This window comes from Odocoileus virginianus, chromosome 19, assembly GCF_023699985.2.
Source record: "Odocoileus virginianus isolate 20LAN1187 ecotype Illinois chromosome 19, Ovbor_1.2, whole genome shotgun sequence".
Classification (NCBI taxonomy): Eukaryota; Metazoa; Chordata; class Mammalia; order Artiodactyla; family Cervidae; genus Odocoileus; species Odocoileus virginianus.
This window is the reverse complement of record NC_069692.1, coordinates 16,059,968-16,085,794: the sequence shown is the minus strand read 5'-3', so window position 1 is coordinate 16,085,794 and position 25,827 is coordinate 16,059,968. Positions and strand designations below refer to the sequence as shown.

The following is a 25,827-nucleotide window of genomic DNA, read 5'->3' as shown; positions in this document are numbered from 1 at the left end:
TTATACTTTTTCAGTTTTAATAGGCAATAGAGTAAATAAAATTCACTGACACAGTATGCAAAGCTCTTATCCTTCATTGCATTCTTTCCTTTATTTGTAAAACAATTACTGACATTGTTACTCTAGGTGCAGAGGACAAGACCAGGAAGACATGGAAGCTACCCTAAAGGAGTGTGCTGCCACATGAAGAGTCAGACATTAAGTGAGAATATGAGAAAAACAGGACAAAGAGATGTATATTAGCTTTATACAGTAAGTAATTTGTAATTAGTAATTTGTATTTTCAACCCATACCTTCCCCCTAAATTCCACATTCAAACAGTCAACATGTACAGAGCACGTCTACTTAAATGTGTAACAAGTATTCAAAATATAACAAAAAGCAAGCTCCTAGTCTCCTCTCTGAACCTTATTCTTCACACATTCTTATCTATCTCAGTGTTTGATAATCCACCCTTCCAGTGGCTAAGAGCAATAACTTAGGTCTTTGACTCCCCTCTTTCTCACTCTATCTTTAGTCTGTTAGCCTATTCTGTTGGTCCTATTTTCAAAATATACCTAGAATTCGTGTGTGTGTGTTTGTGTCTATGTGTATTAGTCGCTCAGCTGTGTCTGACTTTTTGCAACCCCATGGACTGTAGCCCATCAGGCTCCTCTGTCCATGGGATTCTCCAGGCAAGTATACTGGACTGGGTTGCCATTTCCTTCTCCAGGGGATCTTCCTGATCCAGGGATCGAACTTGGGTCTCCTGCATTGCAGGTGTATGCTTTACCGTGTGAGCTAGAATCCAAGTACTTCTGACCAGCTCCACTGACATCCTCATCCAAGCCATTGCCAATTTTCATCATTATCTTTTCAATAGCCTCCTAACTCATCTTCCTTGTTCTTCAGTCTTTTCCCAATACAGCAGCCACAGTGATATTTTAAAAATGTAAATCTGAGGATGTCACTCCTATGTTCAAGATTCTGCAATAACTTTAAAATCCCTCTATCAGGGTTTCCCTAGAAGTCCAGTGGTCAAGACTCTGTGCTTTCATTGCCGAGGATGCAGATTCAATGTCTGGTCAGGGAACTAAGATCCCACAAGTCATGCAGTGTGCCCCCATCTGCCCCTCACCCCCATATCATCCTCTCCTAACTTCAACACCAAAAATTCTCGCCCATACTCTTTTTGAGCTATACCAGTCTCCTTCCTAGTCAATTGCTGGAATTTTCTTCCTCTGAAAACATTCATATATCTTGCTGCCAACTACTGCTGGCCCAAACACTATTTAACATTGGAACCCCCAGCAGCAACCAGCACTCCCTAGATCCCTTCCCTGCTGTGTATTTCTCACTTACCACCATACCACTTGACATGCTGGATATTTTACTTATCTACTGTCTATCTTCCAATAAAAAGGTAAACTATCAAGGCAAGACTTTTTTTCTCTCTTCTGTTCAGATACGTCCAAGTGCTTTGAGCAATTCTATTACATAATAGAGGAAAATATCAATTTGCTGAATAAATGAATGTGTATCTGGAAAAGAGAGGGTGAGGCTGGCAATGCTGCTAATAGTTTAGTGTTCCTGAAAAACAAATGAGACATGGAGAAAAGGGGATGATGCTAGAGAAGAAAGAAGAAGAGTAACCTAAGGCCTTGGGTGTCATGATAAGAATCTTTAACTGTACGTAGTGGTCACTGATAAACTTCTAAAAGGTAGAGGAATGAACAGGTCAGATTTACACTTCATATGTATGTCATTCTGTAAGCAACGTAAAGAATACTTCTGAATAAAAAATGAGACTCCAATTAGAAAAATGAGGTAAAGACAATGTTGCAATAACCAACCAAAAAGTAACGGTGGTTTAAACTAACATAAAGAAGAGGAGAGATACAGTTAAGGGGACAAATTTGAAATATATTAAGAACATAGAATATGGTTTGCTGACTAGGCGGGAACCTGGTTTAGATGGACAGATGATTGCACTGCCCACCAAAATAGTGTAGGTGGAGGAAGTATCTCAATGAGGTACGATAAAGTCATGCTCTTGTTGAACATTTTGAGCGTGAGGGTTCTTTAACACATTCAGGTGATGTTTACCTATCAAGCATCTGGAAATATGAAAATGAAGCTTACAGATATTTGAGTAGAAGAGATAAACTTAGAAGTCGTCAATATGTAAGGTATGCAAAATAAAACAGCACAAACAGATGAGATCACTAGGAGACAGTAGATAAAAACTGAAGAGTGGAAGATACCTCCATAAGGAAAAACAAATTTCAATGGGTAGACAGAAAAAAGAAAAAAAGAGTTAACAACAACAAAAAAGCTAGAAAGTAACAAGGAAACCCAGACATTTGCACAGAAGAGACCAGGAGATATCTGGAATGTATGTAACACAAAGTGAGAGATTTTAAGGATGGAAACCCTTGTGTATGTTTGCGTCTAATTACACTTTTCTATGAAACATTATCTATTTGCATACCAAGCACTTTCCAAAATTAAAAATGTTTAAATTGTACCTGTATATTCCAATGAAGGGAAGTAGCATTCAGATGGGCTTTCAGAAAGATGAAGTACAAATTTTTCAAGTAATTCTACTAAAGCTGTAATAAACAAGAGAATAATTAGGATATTAAAGGTCAAGAATCATACATGATACTGTATCTCTAAATCACAGACCAGTAGGTAAAAATCATTAGAACTTCTTCACAGTTGTGCTCTTGAAGGAGGCCAATGCAAAACATATCATTTTAATATTCACAACAATCTTTCCAATGTAAATTAAATTTTAAATAGCTTCACTGCAAACCTATTCAATGTGAAACTGGAAAAGAACCATCTGTTATCTTTAGATCCTCTAAGGATTACTTCAGAAATTTCTAAATGACTTCAATTCAGAAAAAAAATTATCACAAATTAGGCTATAATATCTTTCCATCATTATTCACACATGCAGGAAAAACATCACATGAACTTCAAGACCAGAATCAATGCATAGCTCACATCCCTTTCAAAAGCATGTTTTATATACTTGACAACAGACATTATCTGCTCAGGGTAAATAGATCAAAGGTAAGACAGGCAGGAGTTGGAAAGAGGGAGGGATGAATAGGCAAAGAAGAGAATTTCTAGGGCAGTGAAACTCTTTTGTAAGACACTACAGTGGTGGATACATGTCATCATTATGACATTTGTCAAAATTCATAGAATGTGAAACATCAAGAGTGAACCCTAATGTAAACTATGGATTCTTGATGATAATGACATGTCAATGTAGTTGCATCAGTTGTAACAAGTATACCACTCTGGTATGAGATGTTGTTAGTTGGGGAGGTTTTAAATGTGTAAGGAGAGACTATGCGAGAACTTTCTGTATTTCCTGCTCGATTTTGCTGTGAATCTAAAACTACTCTAAAAGTTTATTAATTTAAAGAAAACCTGAAAAAAAGATTCCTGTCAAATGTAACAGTATATAAATATTTGCATATCCTACCACCAAAATGGATATAACCAAGTGAATTATAATTAATATGCAATTTAGAATTATTTTTGCTGGAAATAAATGTATCTGAAGAATAACTGATATGCTTATAATTAGGGCAAGTAAGTTTTAGTCACTTTTTAAATTTGTGCCCTGGTTATATTCAGGATATTGACTGTGAACCCTTTTTCACATCCAAGAGCATTTTAAAGATACAATTCATGAGGAAAAGTTAGTATTCAACATGTCAGAAATGTAAAGTCAAAAAGGGATAACATGTGCTTTCCAACAACTACAGGTCTAACAAGCTACATCTCATGATACAGCTTAAGCAACATCTCTAGATAAAAATGAATTTTTTTTAAATTTGTGGAACTCTTCATAATGATTTCAAGCTGAAATATTTAAATAAACGTATGAAAATGCAATAGTTAAGGATCAGAAAGAACACTAGTATTGTAGATTATTTATAAATTGGTTCTATCTTCACACACATAAGCACAAATACTCCCACTTTTGGAGAAATCTTTCAAGTGGTTTATTTTCTATGAATATGTAAATAATAGCCCTTCAGTTATAGCTTTCAACTTCTATGTGTTTGTTTACAAGTCACAAAATGCTGTCTCTTGAGATTATAATTTTTCAGAAATCAGGTGAAGAGAAGAGGTGTGTAGCTAGCATGAGGAAAGCAATGAACAGGATCAGGTTTAGCCATCAGACAGAAATATGTCAGTGAAGAGAAAACACACATCTGTGAAGGTGCTAAAACACTAAAGCATTTGAAACTTGAGTCACCAGACTAACTGCAGACTTTACAATGTATACTACTTTCCAGCAAGTAGTGATCCTGAAATATGAAATTATGCTATTAGATCATAATATATTGGAGGCTTATAAAGTAATTTATGAATCCTATATAAAGATGACATCATTGAATCAACCAGAGAAAGTTCATAGTTTCTACTGATTCCAATATATTTGTTTTGCTCAGCAATCCAAACAGCACTATATACTTCCAAATATTTTGAGTGATAAACTACAGTCATAGAACAATGTTAAAAACTAATTCATATGTGGTAGTTAAACCCATAGTTACAATTTATTGGTACCATCTCTCTAACAACAACAACACTGCATAATTACTAACATGGCTATCTCAGTACAACTCACTACATGTCAGTTCACTAAAAATTCCATTATCTGTGACTCCAGGAAATTAATTCACACAAAACATTTCTTAACTTTAAGAGTAAATTAACTCCAGGATATTGCTATTGAGAAAGTAAACTGTTGAATATTGTTTTAGGTGGATTTTTATTTTGAATGACAGACTTGGAATCTCTATAAAGGTTTTTAAATTAAAAACCGTCTCCTTTTAATTATACTCAATCCCTAGGGTTGGACTATGATATCAGTAGACTATAAAACCAAAGTTTATGATATTTATATGATAAAAGAGGACCTGGGTTTTACTGCTGAGGAAAAACCAAAGGCAGATTGTTCAGGGATAAGTGTTTTTTCCCTTGGCATTGCCATCACAACAGCAGCCGGTTCCAAAAAATTTGGTGTTTGTAAATATGCATGGTTTCTCAGGATTCACTCTAATTCTTTTATCTTTTATCACTGCTGGCACATCCTCAGATCACAAGAAAATCACACTATGTGCTCAGTTTTTTCCTGATCGTTATCCTGCATACAAACACCAGATGTTTATTCCTTGAACAGTTTCTTATTCAGAATATACCACACCTTTCATGTGTGAAACAAATACATGCATGGAGGGAAAGTAGAGTCTGTGGACTCATTACCACTGGGTGATGGTGAAAGTCCTGACTCTCTGCTGAGGTCTCCCCTGACACCATCCTGTCTGGGAGAGGCAGGGTGTCTCATAACTGGCATATGAGAACAGAAGCCCAGGCTGTAGCCAAGTCTGTTTGCAAGACTTCTACAGTGGTGTTTGGCTGAGTTAAAGTGCTCACTTTCTGCAAGTTTTGTCTTGGTAGGGTGCCTTTATCCTGGTCCTTTGGTTAGAGGGAGCAGGCTCTTATTGCCCAGGAGCCCTCATTTTTTTCCTTGCATCCACTGACATTCTTCATCACTCAGCCTAGGATATTTGAGGCAAAAACAAAACCCAAGAAATGTCATCTTTGTTCCTTGGATCCCAAGGTCCCCAGTTTGTCTTTTCAATCCAGAGTCAAATATAAAACATATGATGATGTCCACAAATCTCAGATGTACACAGTAGGAGAGAAAAGGGAAAGATCATCTACTCCATCTTTTAAAAGTAGATATCATCTCTTTTCTTTTTCATTATGAATATTTAGACCCCTTACAGGCTGGATATAAGTTCTGCCATATAAATTAGACCACCAGACACAATTTTTAAAAAATCCTCAGCCCATTTCAAATCATTCTTTATTCTTATATTATTCACCATTAATACTGAATCTTAGAGAATTATCTGATGTATCAAGTACAGCTGCTTTATAGCCATAAGTAGATATAAGACAGGTCAATTTCAAGTCCATGTAAGTAAGTGAAGTCGCTCAGTCGTGTCTGACTCTTTGCAACCCCATGGACTGTAGCCTGCCAGGCTCCTCCATCCATGGAATTTTCCAGGCAAGAGTAATAGAGTGGGTTGCTATTTCCTTCTCCAGGGGATCTTCCCAAGACAGGGATTGAACCCGGGTCTCCCGCATTGCGGGCAGATGTTTCACCATCTGAGCCACCAGGGAAGCCCTAAAGTCTATAGTTACATAGCAATTATGAGTATTCTTTGAGTACACCAGTACAGCTCAAGTTCAGGATTCAGAAGTGACAGATGAGAAACTGTGCTGAACTCCTCTTCCCTTTGATTAATTATGCCAAGAAGACAGTCTATGAAAAAATGAGCTTTGGTAACAGAACCCCATGATGGGTAGATACCACTGGAAGAATACCACTAAGGCTAGCCCAATAACGATATATGATGGTGCTCACAGCGTTGAGTGGAAAAAAACAGAATTGATGCTTTTGTCCCTTTAGGGGCCATTAATGATCCTCCTTTCGGGTCTCAGGCTTTCATCATAGCACCTCTTATGCTTTCTTTGGTGCCTTCATGTCTCTCTTTCTGCTTAGAGCAGTCTGTACTTACCTGTATGTTTCTCATTTTTTTAAGCTGATTTACTAGCACTTTGATATTATCAGATAACCTAAATTATTAAAGATTTTTGAATCTTTCCTGTATATGTGAAATCATAACTGGCTCCGGATAAAGGAAAGTGTTATAGGAATCCGATCCAGAGATAAATGAGTAGACTTTAAAATTACTTTGTGTAAGTACATTTATTGACATGGAAAATTCTATACAATGTTGTATTGAGACAAATGACAAAAGAAAATAGTATGCTAGGTATTAACTCTTTGGGGCTGAGAATAATTTAATGATAATCTTATCCTGCAGAGATTATAAGGCAAATTTCAGTTTCTTCATTTTGTTTATAATTTGTAATTTTTCTAGATGATCATATACTTCACAAAATAATTTACTTGCTAAAAGGTTAATACTAGAATCAAAGTAGTAACTGAGGATATGGATGAGAAAGAACAGATTTTAAAAATTTAAGAATAAACTCTATAAGACATGGTAACCAAATACATGAAAGTCAGAAGATGAAAGAAAGAGGTAAGTCAAGAAGAACTAGGTTGTTCCCTTCAATTACTGTACTAGGTACAGGCTACTGACTACAAGCAGAAAAAATGCAAGAAGAACATATTTTAATACTTTCCATGGCATCTCATACAGATAAAATCTAAATGGCAGGACAAAATAGGAATACTAGATTAAATGCTCAGAGGAAAATTTTTTAAAAAGTATATCAGTTCAGTTCAGTCGCTCAGTTGTGTCCAACTCTTTGCGACCCCATGAACCACAGCACGCCAGGCCTCCCTCTCCATCACCAACTCTCGGAGTTCACTCAAAATCATGTCCACTGAGTCGGTGATGCCATCCAACCATCTCATCTTCTGTCATCCCCTTCTCCTCCTGCCCTCAAATCTTCCCCAGCATCAGTGTCTTTTCCAATGAGTCAGCTCCTCGCATCAGGTGGCCAAAGTATTGGAATTTCAGCTTCAACATCAGTCCTTCCAAATGAACACCCAGGACTGACCTCCTTTAGAATGGACTGGCTGAATCTCATTGCAGTCCAAGGGACTCTCAAGAGTCTTCTCCAACACCACAGTTCAAAAGCATCAATTATTCTGTGCTCAGCTTTCTTTATAGCCCAACTCTCACATCCATACATGACCATTATAGCCTTGACTAGATGGACCTTTGTTGGCAAAGTAATGTCTCTGCTTTCTAATATGCTGTCTAGGTTAGTCATAACTTTCCTTCCAAGGAGTAAGTGTCTTTTAATTTTATGGCTGTAATCACCATCTGCAGTGATTTTGGAGCCCAGAAAAATAAAGTCAGCCACTGTTTCCACTGTTTCCCCATCTATTTGCCATGAAGTGATGGGACCGGATGCCATGATCTTAGTTTTCTGAATGTTGAGCTTTAAGTCAGCTTTTTCACTCTCATCTTTCACTTTCATCAAGAGGCTCTTTAGTTCTTCTTTATTTTCTGACATAAGGGTGGTGTCATTTGCATATCTGAGGTTATTGATATTTCTCCCGGCAATCCTGATTCCAGCTTGTGCTTCCTCCAGCCCAGCATTTCTCATGATGTACTCTAGCCAGAAGTAAATCTGAAACAACGAAAATACACCCTCCCCCTTTTTTAAGAGGACTCTTGATTTATGTCACCTTATTATCCTAAGTGATTATGTGGCAGATCTAAGGCACAGTTCAGTTCAGTCACTCAGTTGTGTCCAACTCTTTGCGACCCCATGGACTGCAGCATGCCAGGCCTCCCTGTCCATCACCAACTCCCGGAGTTTACTCAAACTCATGTCCATTGAGTCAGGGATGCCATCCAACCATCTCATCCTCTTCTCTTTCATTCCCTTCTTCTCCTACCTTCAATCTTGCCCAGCATCGGAGTCTTTCCCAAAGAGTCAGTTCTTTGCATCAGGTGGCCAAAGTATTGGAGTTTCAGCTTCAGCATCAGTGCTTCCAATGAATATTCAGGATTGATTTCCTTTAGGATGGACTGGTTGGATCTCCTTGCAGTCCAAGGGACTCTCAAGAGTCTTCTCCAACACCTCAGTTCAAAAGCATCAATTCTTCAGTGCTCAATTTTCTTTATAGTCCAACTCTCACATCCATACATGACTACTGGAAAAACCATAGCTTTGACTAGATGGACCTTTATTGGCAAAGTAATGTCTCTGCTTTTTAATATGCTGTCTAGGTTGGTCATAGCTTTTCTTCAAAGGAGCAAGCGTCTTTTAATTTCATGGCTGCAGTCACCATCTGCAGTGATTCTGGAGCCCCCCAAAATAATGTCCGTCACTGTTTCCATTATTTCCCCATCTATATGCCATGAAGTGATGGGACCAGATGCCATGACCTTAGTTTTCTGAATGTTGAGTTTTAAGCCAGCTTTTTCACTCTCCTCTTTAACTTTAATCAAGAGGTTCTTTTAGTTCTTCTTTGCTTTCTGCCATAAGGATGGTGTCATCAGTATATCTGAGGTTATTGATATTTCTCCTGGAAATCTTGATTCCAGCTTGTGCTTCATCCAGCCCAGCATTTCTTATGATGTACTCTGTAAGTTTTATGATGTAAGTTAAACAAGCAGGGTGACAATATACAGCCTTAACGTACTCCTTTCCCAATTTGGAACCAGTCTGTTGTTCCATGTCCAGTTCTAAGTGTTGCCTTCTCATCTGCATACAGATTTCTTAGTTTCCCCCTCAGTCAGTCTCTCCCATCAGGAAGCTTCCATAAGCCTGTTATCATTCTCCATTAGAGGGCAGACAGAATGAAAACCACAATCACAGAAAACTAACCAATCTGATCACATGGACCATGGCCTTGTCTAACTCAATGAAACTATAAGTCATGCCACATAGGACCATCCCAGAGGGGCAGGTCATGGTGGAGAGTTTTGACAAAACATGGCCCACTGGAGAAGGGAATGGCAAACCACTTCAGTATTCTTGCCTTGAGAATCCCATGAACAGTATGAAAAGGCAAAAAGATAGGACACTGAAAGTGTCCCCAGGTCGGTAGGTGCCCAATATGCTACTGGAGATTAGTGTAGAAATAACTCGAGAAAGAATGAAGAGATGGAGCCAAAGCAAAAACAACACCCAGTTGTGGATGTGATGGTGATGGAAGTAAAAGTACAATGCTGTAAAGAGCAATACTGCATAGGAACCTAGAATGTTAAGGCATTCCAGGTTAACATGTTAACATTAACATGTTAATGTTAATCTAAGGCACATGTTTGCTCAAATTCTGCCCTCAGTGCTATTCTCCCCACTAAAAGGAACCAGAATTCCTTGCACTACATTTAGAAGCCAGAAACATGAGTCCAGATGACCTCACTGCTGTTATGCCAGGATTCTTTCAGAGAAAAACAGAAAAAAATAAAGCAAAATTTAAAGGACAAAGAGGGCATCTTAAACAAAAACTCTTAAAAGTCCAAGTAGTAATAATTTGCACATTTGAAGTATAGAGTTAGACAAAATGTATTACAGTTACAAAGCATACCAGCTTCCAATACTGTCTATAAGACATGTTATATATGTTATTTAGTGGCCAACTCAAATTAAATTAATTCTCCACTGTATTCGTGTGTGTGCTTGTCATTTGACTCTTTGCAAACCAATGGACTGCAGCTGGCCAGGCTCCTCTGTCCCGGGATTCTCCAGGCAAGAATACTGGAGTGGGTTGCCATGCCCTCCTCCAGGCAATCTTCCCAACCTAGCGATCGAACTCATGATTCTTACGTTTCCTACAATGGCAAGCAGGTTCTTTACCACAGCGCCACCTGGGAATCTATACTATCAACACTGGAGAACAAAAACAGGAAGAATATACCTGGAACATACTTAATTGTATAATTATTAGGTCACAAAAGACTAGTGGGAAATAAGGATTAGAAGATAATGTGAAAATCAGAAACATTTTTATAGGGAAATTACTCTAGAAGATACAAGAGTAGAAAGAAATTAAGCATGCAATTGATGATGGAATCTAATGTTTAGAGTGATAGACAACAAGCAGCTAGTGTAGTAAACTCAGCAGAAACTAGAAGTCTGTCAGACCTACAGGAGCCTTCCTGACAAAAAGAAGAAAAAAAAAGAACTGTGGAATGATTTATATTTTATCAAAGAAAAAGAGGCAGTCTATGAATACATTTGAAATTCAACCTAATGGAATAGAGTGTCTACCTATGTTCTCTCCTGAAGTTGAATGAAATAAACACATGAAAATGAATGAAATTTATGGAAATTCAGAGAACATGTTGTAATTAGTTCCATGTCAGGAAAAAGGTCTGGGATATAATTGGGGGTGGGGCAGAAGGTACACATAGAGCAAAAATAAGGTTATGAAAAAGAAAAATGTGACTTACGTTTTAAAAAATTAACTTCAGCCTGTGGGTCTTAGGTCATATAATATATTGCTTCTGCCAATGACTCATTACAAGTAAGTGCAGGAATATCATGCAAGTGCATATCTACATGGTCTCATTTATTCTTATAAGCTGAAAACCTGGAAAGAACACTCTGGAAACAGCAGGAGCCCAAGCTGGAGAAAGCTGGAATATATCTCTCCTGATAGCTGTCTATTGGCCTGGGTTTAAATCAACTTGGAAAGACTACTTATAGATTGCTCTCTCCTTCCTTATCATCACCTACTAAAGGAGAGTAGCTACCCATATCAGGGAGCAGGGCAGGGAGTCAACAGTAGGTTCTCATTAACTGAATCTCCTTTGTCTAACTCCTGTTGGATTCAGAGTATATAATTTATAGAGAATTTAAGACAACCATTCACTCATTATCATAATTATGAAAAATATTAATGGAGGTACATGGTATTCATTGTGCACTGCAGGGTTTTATATAGAGATTTGAGGGAGAAACTGCAGCATAAGTAATGATAATTCAAAAACCTTTGGTTCTTGATAACTGTGGATTGCTTATATTTAAAACCCAAATTGAATCAGATTATAGAGTCATTCTGTACATGTGCATGAACATAGACAAATAAATAAGCGTGCTTGCCTTACAAAAGCATGTATTTAGTGTTTCTCCCTTGAGCTTACCCCCTAAACTAGTTCAACTGTTAGCTTATAAAAAGAAAACCATGCCATGAGATTGGAGATATTAAAAATATTTTTCATCTTCTATCTCATCAGTATTATGCTCACCTGGGTTTATTTAACAAATGGTTACCTCCCATGAGCAAAACATTAGGTGCTAAAGAGAAAGTGCAAAGAGTTACTACTGTAAACAGATACTGAGCATGGTTTCGGTGTCAAGATTGTTGGGTTAACTTCTTGGATCTAACACTGTGGACTGAGCTCATTGCTATGAAGAGTAATTGAATTTTGTGTAACCAACTAGACCTTGCTAGGCAGAGAGGTTAAGATCTATTTTTAAAAGTAGCTCACAGTCTAATGATGGACACAGTATCAGAGTAATGTATAACTAAGACCAAGACTTATGGGAAGTGCCTGCCCAAGATTCCAAACGGAACATGGTTTTAATGATAATGCTCTGCTCCTTTATCCTGTTTCAGAGTTGTGAATACAACTGAAGAGGTGATTTCTCTTTTGTCTTATCACTATCCCTTTAAGAAAGAAACTCAGAAAACTACACCTTTAGTTATTGTGTTTAAATAATATACCAAGCTGCTATTTTCTCATTTTGTTCTGTACCCTTTGGCATTTGCAAAACCTATTTTAAGTATTTTCTGTTATGCAACCAGTGATAAACATATATATATATATTTTTCCTAATAGCCATTTTTAAAGTATTTGGGAGTGTCTAAAACAGTTGAACTGCTCATTTTACACTAAAATTTTGGAGAATAATGTTTGATTTTCTTGCCCTAAAAATATAATTTCTTCAACAAAATATAAACTTATTTTTATTTCCCATTTTTAATTTTATAGCAACTGATAGAAACATAAGAACCATAAAGCATGACTGATAAATAGAACAGTTATTTTTAAATTACAGCTTTCAAGAAATCTAGCTTACATTGACATTAAAACTTAGTTCTTGGAGTATCTTTATTCAAGATAATGTTAATTAAAACAAGGTGATTTTATGAAACCAAGCACACATATAAATATCTGAGTATAAAACAACTTGCTAACTGGTTTAGAAAACATAGCTGGTGAAATCAAGCAAACTATTACCTAGGCAAGGTAGATTTAGCTTAACAAGACCTCTGTGACAGTATTAAAAAAAAATGTGCATAGTTTCTCAAATTTTAATTTCTGTTCTCTAGGATCACAAATTTCCCAGAAGTCAATGGACTTCTAGAACTAATGTTATGTATTCTCTCACAGAGTGGGACACGACTGAGCGACTGAACTGAACTGAACTGACTGATTCTAGATATGCCAGTATTAATCTTCAGAATCCACAGTTTCTGTTAATAAACTTTTCAAGCCAAAAAAAAAATCCCACAAAAATTAAAAAAATACTCACCACCTCCACTGATTATATCAGGTTTGGCTTTCATTATTTTGCAGAACTGTCTTCGGCAGTTTTCTATCCATGCAGTTTGTTTATCAGACATTTTGAAGCACAATAAAAGTTTGCCAAGATCATTGTCTAATAAGAAAGATGTCTTGTTATGTTATTTTAACAAAACATGCTAGATATACTGAAAAATAAGTATTAATGTTAGTAATGTAAACAGTTATGTTACAGAAAAAGTATTTTATATGGGTTTCAAAAGGAAACATATTTTTCTGTAATTATATCTTACACCATCAAACTGCTATCACCATGTTTATCAAAAACTCATAAAATGGACTGATTTATAACCATTACTCTTTCTTACACAAACATTAATCATTACTGAGTATTTGATTTAATACAGAGTGCAGACCTTAAGATTTCACTACAGAGACTGATATAAACATTATACTAATTCTTCATGTACATTCAGGTGCAGTTTTATTCATTTCTTTTTTTTTTTTTTTTTTTTAGAGCCAACCACGCCTTTATTAGTTTCTGCAGCAGGGCAACTGGAGCCTCTATCTACAAGGGAATTTTAGCATGCTACTCTGGCTACTGGGCTTATTCATTTCTTTAAAGCAAAAAGAAAGCATAAATGTAGAAAATCTCTAGTCAGTTATTTATTTCCTCTTTTGGTAAAAGAAAAAAACAAACCTAGGCTGAAAATGAATCATGCTAAAAAAGCATGCATGCACGTGCTCAGTCCAACTCTGCACCCCTGTGGACTGCAGCCCACCAGGCTCCTCTGTCCATGGGATTCTCCAAGCAAGAATACTGGAGCAAGCTGCCATTGCCTCCTCCAGGGACCTTCCTGACCCAGGGATGGAACCAATGTCTCCTATGTCTCTTGCACTGGCAGGTGGATTCTTTTACCACTGAGTTACCTGGTAAGTCCCGCTCAAAGAGCACCTTTTTCTAAAATATAACTTTTCTTCTTTCTTAGCAATTTTATGAATATGGCAATATTAATTTTATCTTTTCCTTTTATTCACATGAGATTTTTCCACCTTCTATTTTAATTGTATTTCCATCAGATTTTGCATGAGAAAACATCTAATTTATTGATTTAGAAAACATCTAAATGTCTTAAAGATTTAGATGTCATTTAAAAAGGATATACAAATACATATATATATAAGCATATATACTATTTACTCACATATATACGTAAAAATTCAAAGAGGAGGAAAAAAAATCTCTTCTTTCTAGAAGAGCAGAGGGTGGGGGGATAGACAGTCACATGAATTCATACACTTTACCACTTTCCTTGAAGGAGAATTTGGGGAAGGAGGAACAAGACCATTTTCCACGTATAAAGTCAAAGGCCTGATTGCTTCTACCCAAAGACATGGTTTGGAACACTACAAAATACAGCCACCTAAGGGGCTAATGAATTTCACCAAGAAAATATCAGTAGTCAACTTAACACTAAAGAGGATTTCAACCAACTCCTGATCCTTTGAAATGAATACAATTATAATAAAGAAAGTAAGTCCTTATTCTTTGGAATTTTTAAAAAAATAAACATTTACCTTACTAAACTATTTTATTTTTCCGTCTAATTTTTGTAAAAATACATTCAATAAACATGCATGGAATTCCTATGTGGCTATAACAATCTAGACAGACAAGGTCACTGGCCCTCATGAGACTTACATGTGTGTGTATTTGTGCATAAACAGTCAGGAGTATAACTGAGTATAATCAAGATTTATTAATACATATCATTCCAATGATCTAAGCTGGTCTTATTTAGCCCTAAAAAAGCAGCTACATATCCTCACTCAATCCTCATGGTTATCATATACAAAATTATATGACTGATTGTACAAATCATAATTCATGTAACTATTTCCACATTTGACAATCAGGTCACCTTCTCATATCAAAACTACAGAAAAAGTCTTCTCATATCAAAACTACAGAAATATTCTTTTGTACAAACATTATGTGTATACAAGGGGCTTCCCAGGTGGTGTTGGTGGTAAAAGAAGCCACCTGCAAATGCAGGCGACATAAGAGACGTAGGTTCAGTCCCTCGGTTGGGAAGACCTCCTGGAGAAGGAAATGGCAACCTGCTCCAATGTTCTTGCCTGGAGAATCCCATGGACAGAGGAGCCTGGAGGGCTACAGCACATGGGGTTGCCAAGAGCTGGACACGACTGAAGGGACTTAGCATGCATGCACATGAGTATACAAATGTATCAAATATATGCACACTCATAAGTATCCATATAAACCAGAAAGAACTGTTCTGTAGGAAGAATGTATAATTCTGATACTTAGTAGTAATCTAACATATTCTCTTTAAATATCAAGGGCAAAATGATCCTATAATATTCCATAAGTGGCCTCAATCAGAGGCAATATCTAGAGAAAAATGAAACTGATTTAGTCAAAGGAGAAAATTACTATTTTTAATAAAAACTCAAAACTTTAACAAGAAATATCATAGCTGATAATTTTTTTGGAAATTATATTATTAACAGCAGAGTATTAATGTTAAATGCATCTTGATATGTTAGGTAACAGACAACTGAACAGCATTAAATGGAATTTTTATAGTTTCCATTTAGAATATCTACATTATTTATTCCCCAAGAGCAAATTATCTAGAACCCAATAAGAATCACTAATTATTTGTACCTCTTAATTCCCTTTACATATCTAGCACCACTCCATACGTATAAAGTAAGATACAAGGATATAATTATAGAACAGAGAATGCAGTCAAGATTTTATAAAAAAAAAAACTTTATATGTAGTATAATCTATAAAAATATTGAAGCACTATGTTGTACATCTAAAACTAACATAACACTGTAAGAGTCAGTACAGTTCTATAAAAAATCACTAGTGGTACATGACTGAAAAGACAAGAGCAGTTTGCTTTTCATCTTTGTTTCCTTCTGTGTCAATTCTTTCTATCCATGTGTGACTCTTTTATAACCACCACCATCCCTCAAGGCGAAAATGTCCATAAAGCTCTTTTGGAAGTTACTTGCTATTTAAAAAACCTGTTATCTTTTCTTCTTCCCTCCTGCTCACACCCTCTTCTTGCTCTCCTGTCTCTCTCCTTTCACATTTGCTATTCTATTTTGCTCTTGCATTTCCTTCCAAGGAAAAAAGCACAGGCACTAGACTGTAAACAGTCCTGAAGCAGTAAATGTGGTATGCATCTGAATCTACCAACTGGGAGAAAGGCTGAAAGACCCAATTTAGTACCTAGAAATTTGATTTGAGGCAATTAACAAATGCTGAGCTGGAGACAGAGTGCCTAGAAGACTCCTAAAGAGACAACTTTGTATCCTCATAATCTGGTTATGGTTTCCCCCAAATCTCAGTGGGAATGTGAGCTCTTCAATGTGCATATATCACAGCTAATAATATTTAGTGATTTGATATGTTCACTGAAAATTTGTATCTGTAATGTTAACAAGTTTGAGGAAAACAATTCCTTTATTTCTCTCCTCCAAATCCGGAACCAAATGAAAAGTAGACAGGAGGATATAAATGCAGTTCAAAATATCAATGCTAGTATCGTAATGGCTAAATTAAGCACCTTAACTTGGATCTCCTGCCACATGGACTTAACAAATCTCTCCCCTGCACTGCAAAAATATATTCAATCATAGACAGTGATGAGACAACCAAAGGTGTCTATTGATTGCTTTTGTTAGGAAAGCTATGAGTATAACGCTAACTGAAAAAAAAAAACAAAACTGGTTTAAATAAAAATTAATGAAAAGATAGGCTAACTTGGAAATATAGCCTTTAGGTAGTCTAATCCAAGATTTTTCATTCCTTCTCCAAAATTCACCTACCAAACACTTTTCCTTCCTAACTTAGTGCATAATTAGTGAGGAAGTCCAGAGAGAGGCCAGTAAATTTACTCTAGCAAAAGCCCTTGGGCATGGAGAATGAGGCAAGGAGAAATGGAATCATAGGAACACAACAATTCTAAATCAGTGATCTGGGGAATAGAACAAACCTGAACGATACATAAAACTGAATGTTTACCAAAATTTGTTTATCGTCACATAAAAAATTTAAAAACCATAGTTTTGCTTCTGGTCATGATGGAGAAACTGGAAATATACTTGCCTTCCTACCATAAATAACTCAAGAAATGGTTAAAATATATCAAAACACTGTTTTCAGACACTGGTCAACAACAGGCAGTATAGGACTGTCATGTCTGAGAAAAGGGAAACTAACAATGTACCTTTACAACTGGGCCCTGGTTTTTTCTAGAATTACTTTCAACATCATTATGCAGGAAGTGGGGCACTGAGTTAAAGGCACAGAAGTCAAACTGCAGAGAGACTGAGGAGCCTAAAATTTGTGGAAGAGGGAGAACAAAGAAAGAACTCCAAAAATCTGTTTTTGTCTAGGTGGTTGCAAAGACTCGGCTGTGCAGATGAAGAGTGAAGCTCCACAAGACTGGGCAGAGAACATGAACAATTCTGAGTATACATACGGCGAGGAGATGTCCAAATTACAGAAAGACCATGAAGAGTCCTCCTCAGAGTTCCACAGACCAAAAAAGTCAAACCTTCGTAAAAGAGTTAAGTTAACCTTAAAGTAAAGACACGGGGCTTCCCAGGTGGTGCACTGGTAAAGAATCCGTCTGCCAATGCAGAAGCTGCAGGTTTGATCCTTGGGTTGGGAAGATGCTCCAGAGGAGGAAATGGCAACCCACTCCAGTATTCTTGCCTGGAGAATTCCATGAGCAGAGAAGCCTGGTGGGCTACAGTCCATGGGGTCACACATAGATACGACTGAGCGACTAAACACACACACACACACACACACACACACACACACACACAGGACGTTACACTCACCGTAACAAAAACAATGAAAGCCCTGAATGATCAAACTGATTTCACAAGTAACTTGACTGCATGGCCCTAAAGTCCATTACTCTTTAAAGAAAACAAAATCTAGCACTCAACTATGTAAAATTAATAATGCTGAGTATTTAATTAAAAGTTACTAACCAGTAGTTAAATCAATTAATATAAAGACACAGAAAGGACCTTGGTTATACAATTACTGGGTAAATATTTTAAAGCAGTTGTTTTTAAGAATTTTAAGAAAATACAAACAAAAAGTGAAATTAAGTCAAACTGCAGTTAATCTATACTGGAATCCTCCTGAGTAAAATGGTACACACAAATGGTGCATGTAACAAACTAGATGAATCTTGAACTCATTATGCTTAAAGAAATCAAGCACAAGTGAAGTATCTTACGTGAGTCTATCTGTATGAAGTGCTAGTATGGAAAAACAAATCTACAGCTATAGTTCTCAAATGGGCTAAGTTTTGCTCTGGGAGGGGTGGGTGCAGAAAGAGACTTCTATGGGTATCTAGTAAGCAGAGACCATGAAAGCTGCTAAAAAAAAATCATACAATACACAGGACAGTTCCCTCTTGCAATAAGCACTTTTTACCCAACCCACTTAACTTACTTGCTACCACTGAGGAAATAGGAAACATCAAGTTTCATTTTTACAAAATTCAATTACAACTGATAATAGTTCATATCTAAACCCTGAAATTCTTTGTTATGGTAAGTACTATAATCTTTTCATACTTGATGATATTGTATAATTTGTTTCTCAAAAGATTACTATATAGAAGGAAAGATTATACTTATTATCACAGATGATGTAAAAAGAAAGAACCTCCATTTCAAGGACAAGAAAAATGTAAGCACAATATAAATGCAAAGAAAATCTATGCAAAAACTTTGAATACTTCTTTCCAAGGGTATCAGACATTCTGAATGCCCATTTCATACAGAATATCATAAACAGCTGCTATAAAAGAAACAAAATAAATGGAAGATTTAATAAAGTAACTTGCAACAGATTCCTAGGCTTAATTTGGAAAGTCACCCATCTATCAGTCTGAAGCATATTTGTGAAATATTTGCTTCCAATTTGTGTTTCTGCTTATCTTTTCCTTTTCCATGTAGATTAATACAGTTATGCCACTTTATTCTTAATATTTACAATATCTAAGGAAAGACTCTGGAGTGGTCTCCAAGAAGCAATTGAAAAGATGCTTAAATTCTCTATATTAGTTCTCCCTACATTTCTAAATGTGAGAGTATCTAAATTCTTACACTGTCTTTATTTGGTTTGAACTGTGAGTTCTTACACATATGACATCTATATTTTATACAGATTATACTTCACTTTAGAATTATCATATCACTTTTCATTTTAATATGTGATAATTAAGCATGTACTATAGGAGGCATCAGAGTTTTTTTAAAAATGAGCAAAGAGTTTTCTCTTATCACTTGCACCTAAACTAGCAGGTGATTTATGTCTGCTTTCTGCCACTGATGTTTGTTTCAAACATGCAAGAAGTACATGAAGAGTTTTTACCATTCAAAGGAAAACACTTATTCTGATTTTTAAACCAAGTATCTCAACAACTACAGCTTAAGATTTATGATATTGGAAAGGAACCATATTTTTTTATTCTCTCAGTTAACAGGATAATGCCAAATAAAAGCCATTTACCTTTTATCTGCAGAAAATACATTTTAATTCCAAGGGTAGAAACAATACAGAAAGAAAAAAAAATGAGAAAGTGCCTGACTTGACATAAAAGCCTAGATAAATATTTGATAAAAAGGAGAATTCATCTCCAAAAATATAGACTTACTATACATGTAAGACATAATACAAAGACTTTCAAAATCAGAACAAACAATACCTGTCATCATGCTGCATTACATTTTATGTAGTACATATTATTTTTCAAAGCACTTTGTTTTTCTCATGGGATTCTATTTTCGGTTGATTGGAGGAGAAGTGGCAATCCTAAATCTTACATAATTTATCGGACTAGGAATAAAAGCAATCCAACCTACTCATTTGTTAATTTGGCAATTTTCATTCTACATTAAAATGTAGTTGCTATTATAAGTCATGCCATTCTCCTTTTTCTCTTAAGCTCATTTTTACTTCAGAACATTCATAGGTTTACTTGTATCAAAAGTTACCAATATGTTTGAGGCTTTCAATGAATAGCCATTTAAATTTCTAAGATCAAAAAAAAAAGCAATCACTGCCAGTGGCCTGGACATCACTGACCTTGTGAATCAAAGCTGTGCTTCTGCTGGCCCTTTTAGGGATACGAGAAACATAAAGGCAATGACAAAACAACATACTCTCTACTTTGAAGATATCAGCCCCAACAAAGTAAATGTATTTTTGAGTGATTTCTTGATAAAGATAGAAATTCTACAGTAATGAAGTAGATAGAATATAGGCATGAATTACATTGCTGATTTTTATAATTCAGCCTGCATAAACTTTATAAAATAAAAAATAAAGTGAGTGGAAGATGCTAGAAAGGGAAGTAAGAAGAGTTTATTTCTCATTTTACTAAGTTATGTCTTTCCAAAGACCAGACTATGCTAGCCAACTCAAGCCATTTTTATTTCTCAATATGGAAGTACTGAATTTCCCTTTCTCCTAAAAGAAAGACATCCCCATCCTGAACAGATCAAAATGGAATGCTAAAGAGTACACTCACTGATTAGTGATGTAATAATTCCTGGAAAATCTAATTTTAGCTTAGGAAAGCAAAAACAAAACAAAACAGCTTGTTGTCTCAGTCTTTCTGTTTCATATAGGAAAGGAATTATGAGTTAATCTCTAGCAGTTCACTGACATGCTAACCGGCACTTGGTTTTAACTACTGGACAACTCTTTCTCCAACTTCCCTTCCCTCTTTCTTATCTTCTACACAGGAACAATAAGTTACTGTACTAACACATTTCTTCCTACTCTTCTCAACTCTCAGATAACAGAGAGATGATATTTTGGAAGAAAAATTTTCATGTAAGTTGATTTATGATTATCCACATATGTGACATATGTACATAAATAATACTTATCAGTTTTTTTAAAGGCTTTTACATTTTAATATAGTGACCCTAAAAACGTGTACAAAGAAAAATAACTGAACCAAATGGTGCCTCAAGATTCTTATTTACAGATGAAAATAAATCATCTAATAGCTAACACTGATGCCAGGGAACTAACAAGAGGCAATTTAACAGATGAAGAAATGCTAACTGTAGCAAGGAGGATAAATCTAAAAGTTGGGAGACAAATTAGGTGAATGTCAGTGTGTGCACACAACTAAAGTGATTTTTTTCCACAACAATGAAATGATATCTCAAAACACTGCAGTGCAAATGACTAAAATAACACCTATCAGAATCAGTGAATCATTACCTCCAAATTGAAAAAGCAAAATGGCAAGTATATGAATTCTTGCCTTTAAAACAGCTATTTGTATCTTAAAGTATTACTAGCTTAAACAGCTTAAATGCATAATTACTAGCTTAAATGCATAATTTATGTTCAACTTATTGAACAGTGTTTAACAAGGAACATTACCTTGAATTTAGTTTCGTATCTGCTAGAAATATGTCTGGCTCCATTATTCTCACACAGGTTACAGGGGCATCATCACTATACTCTCTTAGGTACTATGGAAATTTGGACATGCTTCTAATTTCTGCTCCCATTTTCTGCTGTTCTTCTATAAGTATAGGGTCAGTGAAACATCAGCAATATCAGAATGACCTAAGTGTGATTCATATTTGACTCAGAATGTGTCTATGTAAAATCCCTTCCTGTGGTACCTCTTGGGCTATCCAATGACTGGCTAGATCATTCTGTCCTGCTTAACAGAATCACAGTAATGTCAGGACCACCATTAGTAGGAAGTATTAAGTATTGCTGTAAAATTGAGAATAATGTCTTATTCAAACACTTTTATTCTAGGCATTAACAGAAAGGTAACTAGAAGTTTCTGCCCAGTATGGTGAGAAAATGTGAAATTAAATAAAGAGACCTGAAATTGTATTTAACTAAAATAGGGCATGTGACAGAAACTGGGCCTTGTAGATTATAGGGAAGTCATTAGAGGGTTTCAATTAGAGGAGTAAAAATAATTCAACCCACATTTCAATAGCATTACTCTTGCTGCTCTGTTAACAAACTGAACAGATTACTATAACAGTACAGTGAGAGATGAGAGTGAGTAGTGGATGAGTGAAAAGTGGTTTTGTTTGAGGTATGAAGAATCATCAAGAGCATTTGTGACAGAAATGGCTCAGCCAGTAAAGCATCTGCCTGCAATGTGGGAGACTTGAATTTGATCCCTGGGTCAGAAAGATCCCCTGCAGGAGGACACGGCAACCCACTCCAGTATTCTTGCCTGGAAAACCCCATGGATGGAGGATCCTGGAGGGTTACAGTCCATGGGGTTGCAAAGAGTTCGACATGACAGCGATTTCACTCACAGATGTGGTTATGAAGAGAAAAGGTCAAAAAAAGTCTTCAACTTTATTGCCTAAAGAAATGGAAGCACAAAGTTGTCATTTCTAAAATGAGGAAACGTACCAAAGGAATAGATTTTGAAAGAGTATCAGAAGTTTATCTCAGAGCTGTTAAATTTGATATATTTACTAACCACCCTAGCAAAGGTATCAAGTAAACAGATATGAGTACAGAGTCAAGTAGAGACACAGGTTAAAGATATAAATCTGTGTATACTGGACAGTATTTTAGTCATAAGACTAGATGAAATCCCCAAAAGAATACGCACACATACAAAAAATGACAACTGAGAACTGAGGGGCACTCCAGAGTTGAGAGTTTGGAGAGATTTGAAAGATCCAACAAAGATGAAGAATTTGCCAGAAATTCAAAGGGGTGGGGGGAATAATCAGATAATGTATTTTCTGAAAGCCAAATAAAATGTTTCAAAATGCAGAGGCATCAAACATGTTAAGTTATAATGCTAAGTGTAACAGGATGAGTACTGAGATCTGACCCACTGATTTAACCCTGGTAGAATGGCAGGGGTGAAAGCCTGATTAGCTTTCAAGTAGATTCAAGAGAACACAGAAAGAGAATAACTACAATACTAAGATTAGACAATTCCTTGAAGGAATTTTGCAGTAGAAGGACAGAAATGGAATTGTAGAGAGGGAAAAGCAAGTTCAAAAGAAGATATTTTAAATATGGAAAAATTAATAGCATGCTTGTTGGCTTATGGAAAAGCTACAGTGGGGAGGTCTACCAAGCTCTCATCCCCTAACCCCATAATCCCATGAAAAAACAATAAGAAAAAAGAGAGAACTGTTAGAAGCAATATCTTTGCTGAGAAAGAGAATGGAATGTATCACACAACTGAAGAAGCTGGCCTTTTAAAGTAATATTTGCAGTTTCATTCATAGTAAAGCAAAACCTAAACTGGTACAGATGCAGCTGAGTCAGCCAATATGTATCAAGAGTATATGGAAGCTGACAGCTTCTATTTCCTCAGTTTGGAAAAAAAAAAAAAAAAGAAAAACAGTTATCTGACAGGAAAGATTGGGAAGAGGTGAGGAAGGGTTGATTAATGAGAAGATTTGAAAATAAGTCATCTAGGAGACTAGGAGAGTAAATGAAACTGGGGACATACTATGGGCTCACTAAAGGTTAATAACCATCCTGCAAGTTATCTTCTGGGCTAGACAGAGAAGCTATTATTACTCCCTTTTCTAAATCACTTTTAAGAGTAGAACAGGGAATAAAGTTATACTCCTCTGAGCTTCTCTGGGAACTATCAATTTAATCTTATTTTCTGATTTGTCTGCCTTGGTCAGTTTCAAATAAAGCATATTTTTTAACAAACTACTTTGAAGAAACAAATTACCTAATATGGTAATCACAAAATAAGATTGATAATGAGTGAATTTGCTGTTCAAAAGAAAAGATATATTTGTTTCCAAGTGAAACTTAGCAAAGACAGCAATGTGATTTTGAGACAAGGAAAGGGGTTGAAAGGTTGAGGCAGGGAGAACAGACCGTCTTAACACCTCATCTTATCTCCAGGGCTTAGTGAAGTAACTGATAATCAGCACTCACAAACCATGTTGAATAAAGGAATGAGTAGATGAATAAATAATGAAACCTAAAGAAAGAATGTCAGAATATTTAAGACTGGCTAAAACACTGAAAGTAGCATAGAAAACAGAGTAAAAGATTGGGTTCACTGAGAGATTCAAGTCAGTGTGAAGAGTCCAAAATGATATTCTTTCAAGGGTCTCTTCTTACTTAATATTAACCCCACATCTCTGAATTAGGTCAAATAGAAAAACACACAGGCAAAATTGTAAAAGACAATATTAAAAGCTTTTAAAATTCCCTCATGTTCTCTTTCCCTAACCTTTAGATAGAGAGGAAAAAAGACAGAATTTTTGCCTCTGTGCAACTGCGAGACACAGAGTGTATATATTAAACACTGGATAGAAATAAAAATATTTATCAGTTGATGGCCTCTATTAATTGATTTAAGGTAAGTAAACATAGGGAAAGGTAAATGGCTTTATGAAAGAAGAAAAATGTCTTACTTGTCAATAATAACTGTGGAATCTAACCTAGTGAAATCAATTATACATGTTAGTTTTTTCCAATGCAAGTTTGTTGGTAATGCAGAGATCATGTTGATATCAAGAGTTAACTTCTCAAATTAATGGTTTAATATCTTCATATTTCATCTTAGAATTCTCAAGTCTAAAAATTGCTTGGTTTTTTTATTGCTCTTATGATAAGGTCTAAATACCTGAACTTGAGGTACCTAGGCCTTAATGATCAAACTTGGCTTACCTGTCTAAGTCTTATCTCTGGTCACTCTTGTCCTCACATATCATATCTCACACATCCTTGAACTACTTAGAGTTCTTAATTCAATTTGCTCCTTTTAGTCTCACTGCTGGTTCCTGTCAAAAATGCTCTTTTAATACCCAGAAAATACCTACTTCATGTCTTACATTAAACTTAATGTTCTTTGGAAGAGCATCTGCTTTATGAACTATCCTAGCAGGCTACACATTCCCTATTTAGTTCCTATCACACTGTAATACTATACGATTGTCTAATTACTTGACTGTGTTCTCTAAAAGGTCATGAACAGCTGACATTTAAAGTTTTTTTTATTTTACTATATTTATATAACATTTATATTTCAAGTCTTGAGCACACAGGACTTACATGTGGCACACAAGTATTAAAAAAATATTAATCTGTTGAATAAAGTTCTGAGGAGGGCATGGCAACCCACTCCAGTATTCTTGCTTGGAGAATGTGCAGGGACAGAGAAGCCTGGTGGGCTACTTCTACATATCTAGAATTAATTCATCGAAAATCACTAATTCCCTTTTTAAAACAAACAAAAAAAGGTTCTGATAAGAATTATTCAGCATCATACAAATATTAGTTTAGTAAAGAATATGTGAAATAAGAAAAACTTAAAAAGGAATAGATATAAATCTGTCCACATGTACAAACTGAAAGAAAAATAGTATTAATCTGCCTTCAAATTACTTTATGTCTTTTTTTCAAAGTATTAAAAAAAAGCACTAAAGCATGGCACTTGATGATAAGCATTTTACCTTGTTTTAGATCAGTACTTCTTGTAACACAGTCTGACAAATAGCAGTTTGGTAAAGGGTATGATGAAAACATTGGCCAAGGATATGGTTCATTACCCTAAAAAAGAAGCAAGACAGATGACTTTAGGAAGTAGGTTAATATCAAATTTTAAGACTTTTTGAAGTGACATTTAAATTGGCTTTTGTTTCATAAATTCTCGAGTTGTAACATAACTAACCAAAAGCTATTTATAATTCAATATTCTA

The 25,827-nt window shown here is 35.7% G+C and overlaps 1 protein-coding gene across 6 annotated transcripts in view; it reads right to left on the bottom strand.

Annotated features, from left to right (window-relative positions):
- The window catches only part of TBC1D32 (TBC1 domain family member 32), a 187,722-nt gene that overhangs the window by 52,343 nt on the left and 109,552 nt on the right, over positions 1–25,827 (bottom strand). For all 6 annotated transcript variants that reach the window (XR_011481887.1, XM_020887469.2, XM_070449893.1 and 3 more), the window contains 3 exons: positions 25,582–25,678; positions 13,064–13,189; positions 2,509–2,592 (listed from right to left, as the gene is read on the bottom strand). Coding sequence is in view for 5 of the 6 variants with exons in the window: in XM_020887469.2 (XP_020743128.2) it covers positions 2,509–2,592; positions 13,064–13,189; positions 25,582–25,678 (307 nt within the window). In the remaining variant the exon portion in view is untranslated. The remainder of the gene's footprint in view (positions 1–2,508; positions 2,593–13,063; positions 13,190–25,581; positions 25,679–25,827) is intronic.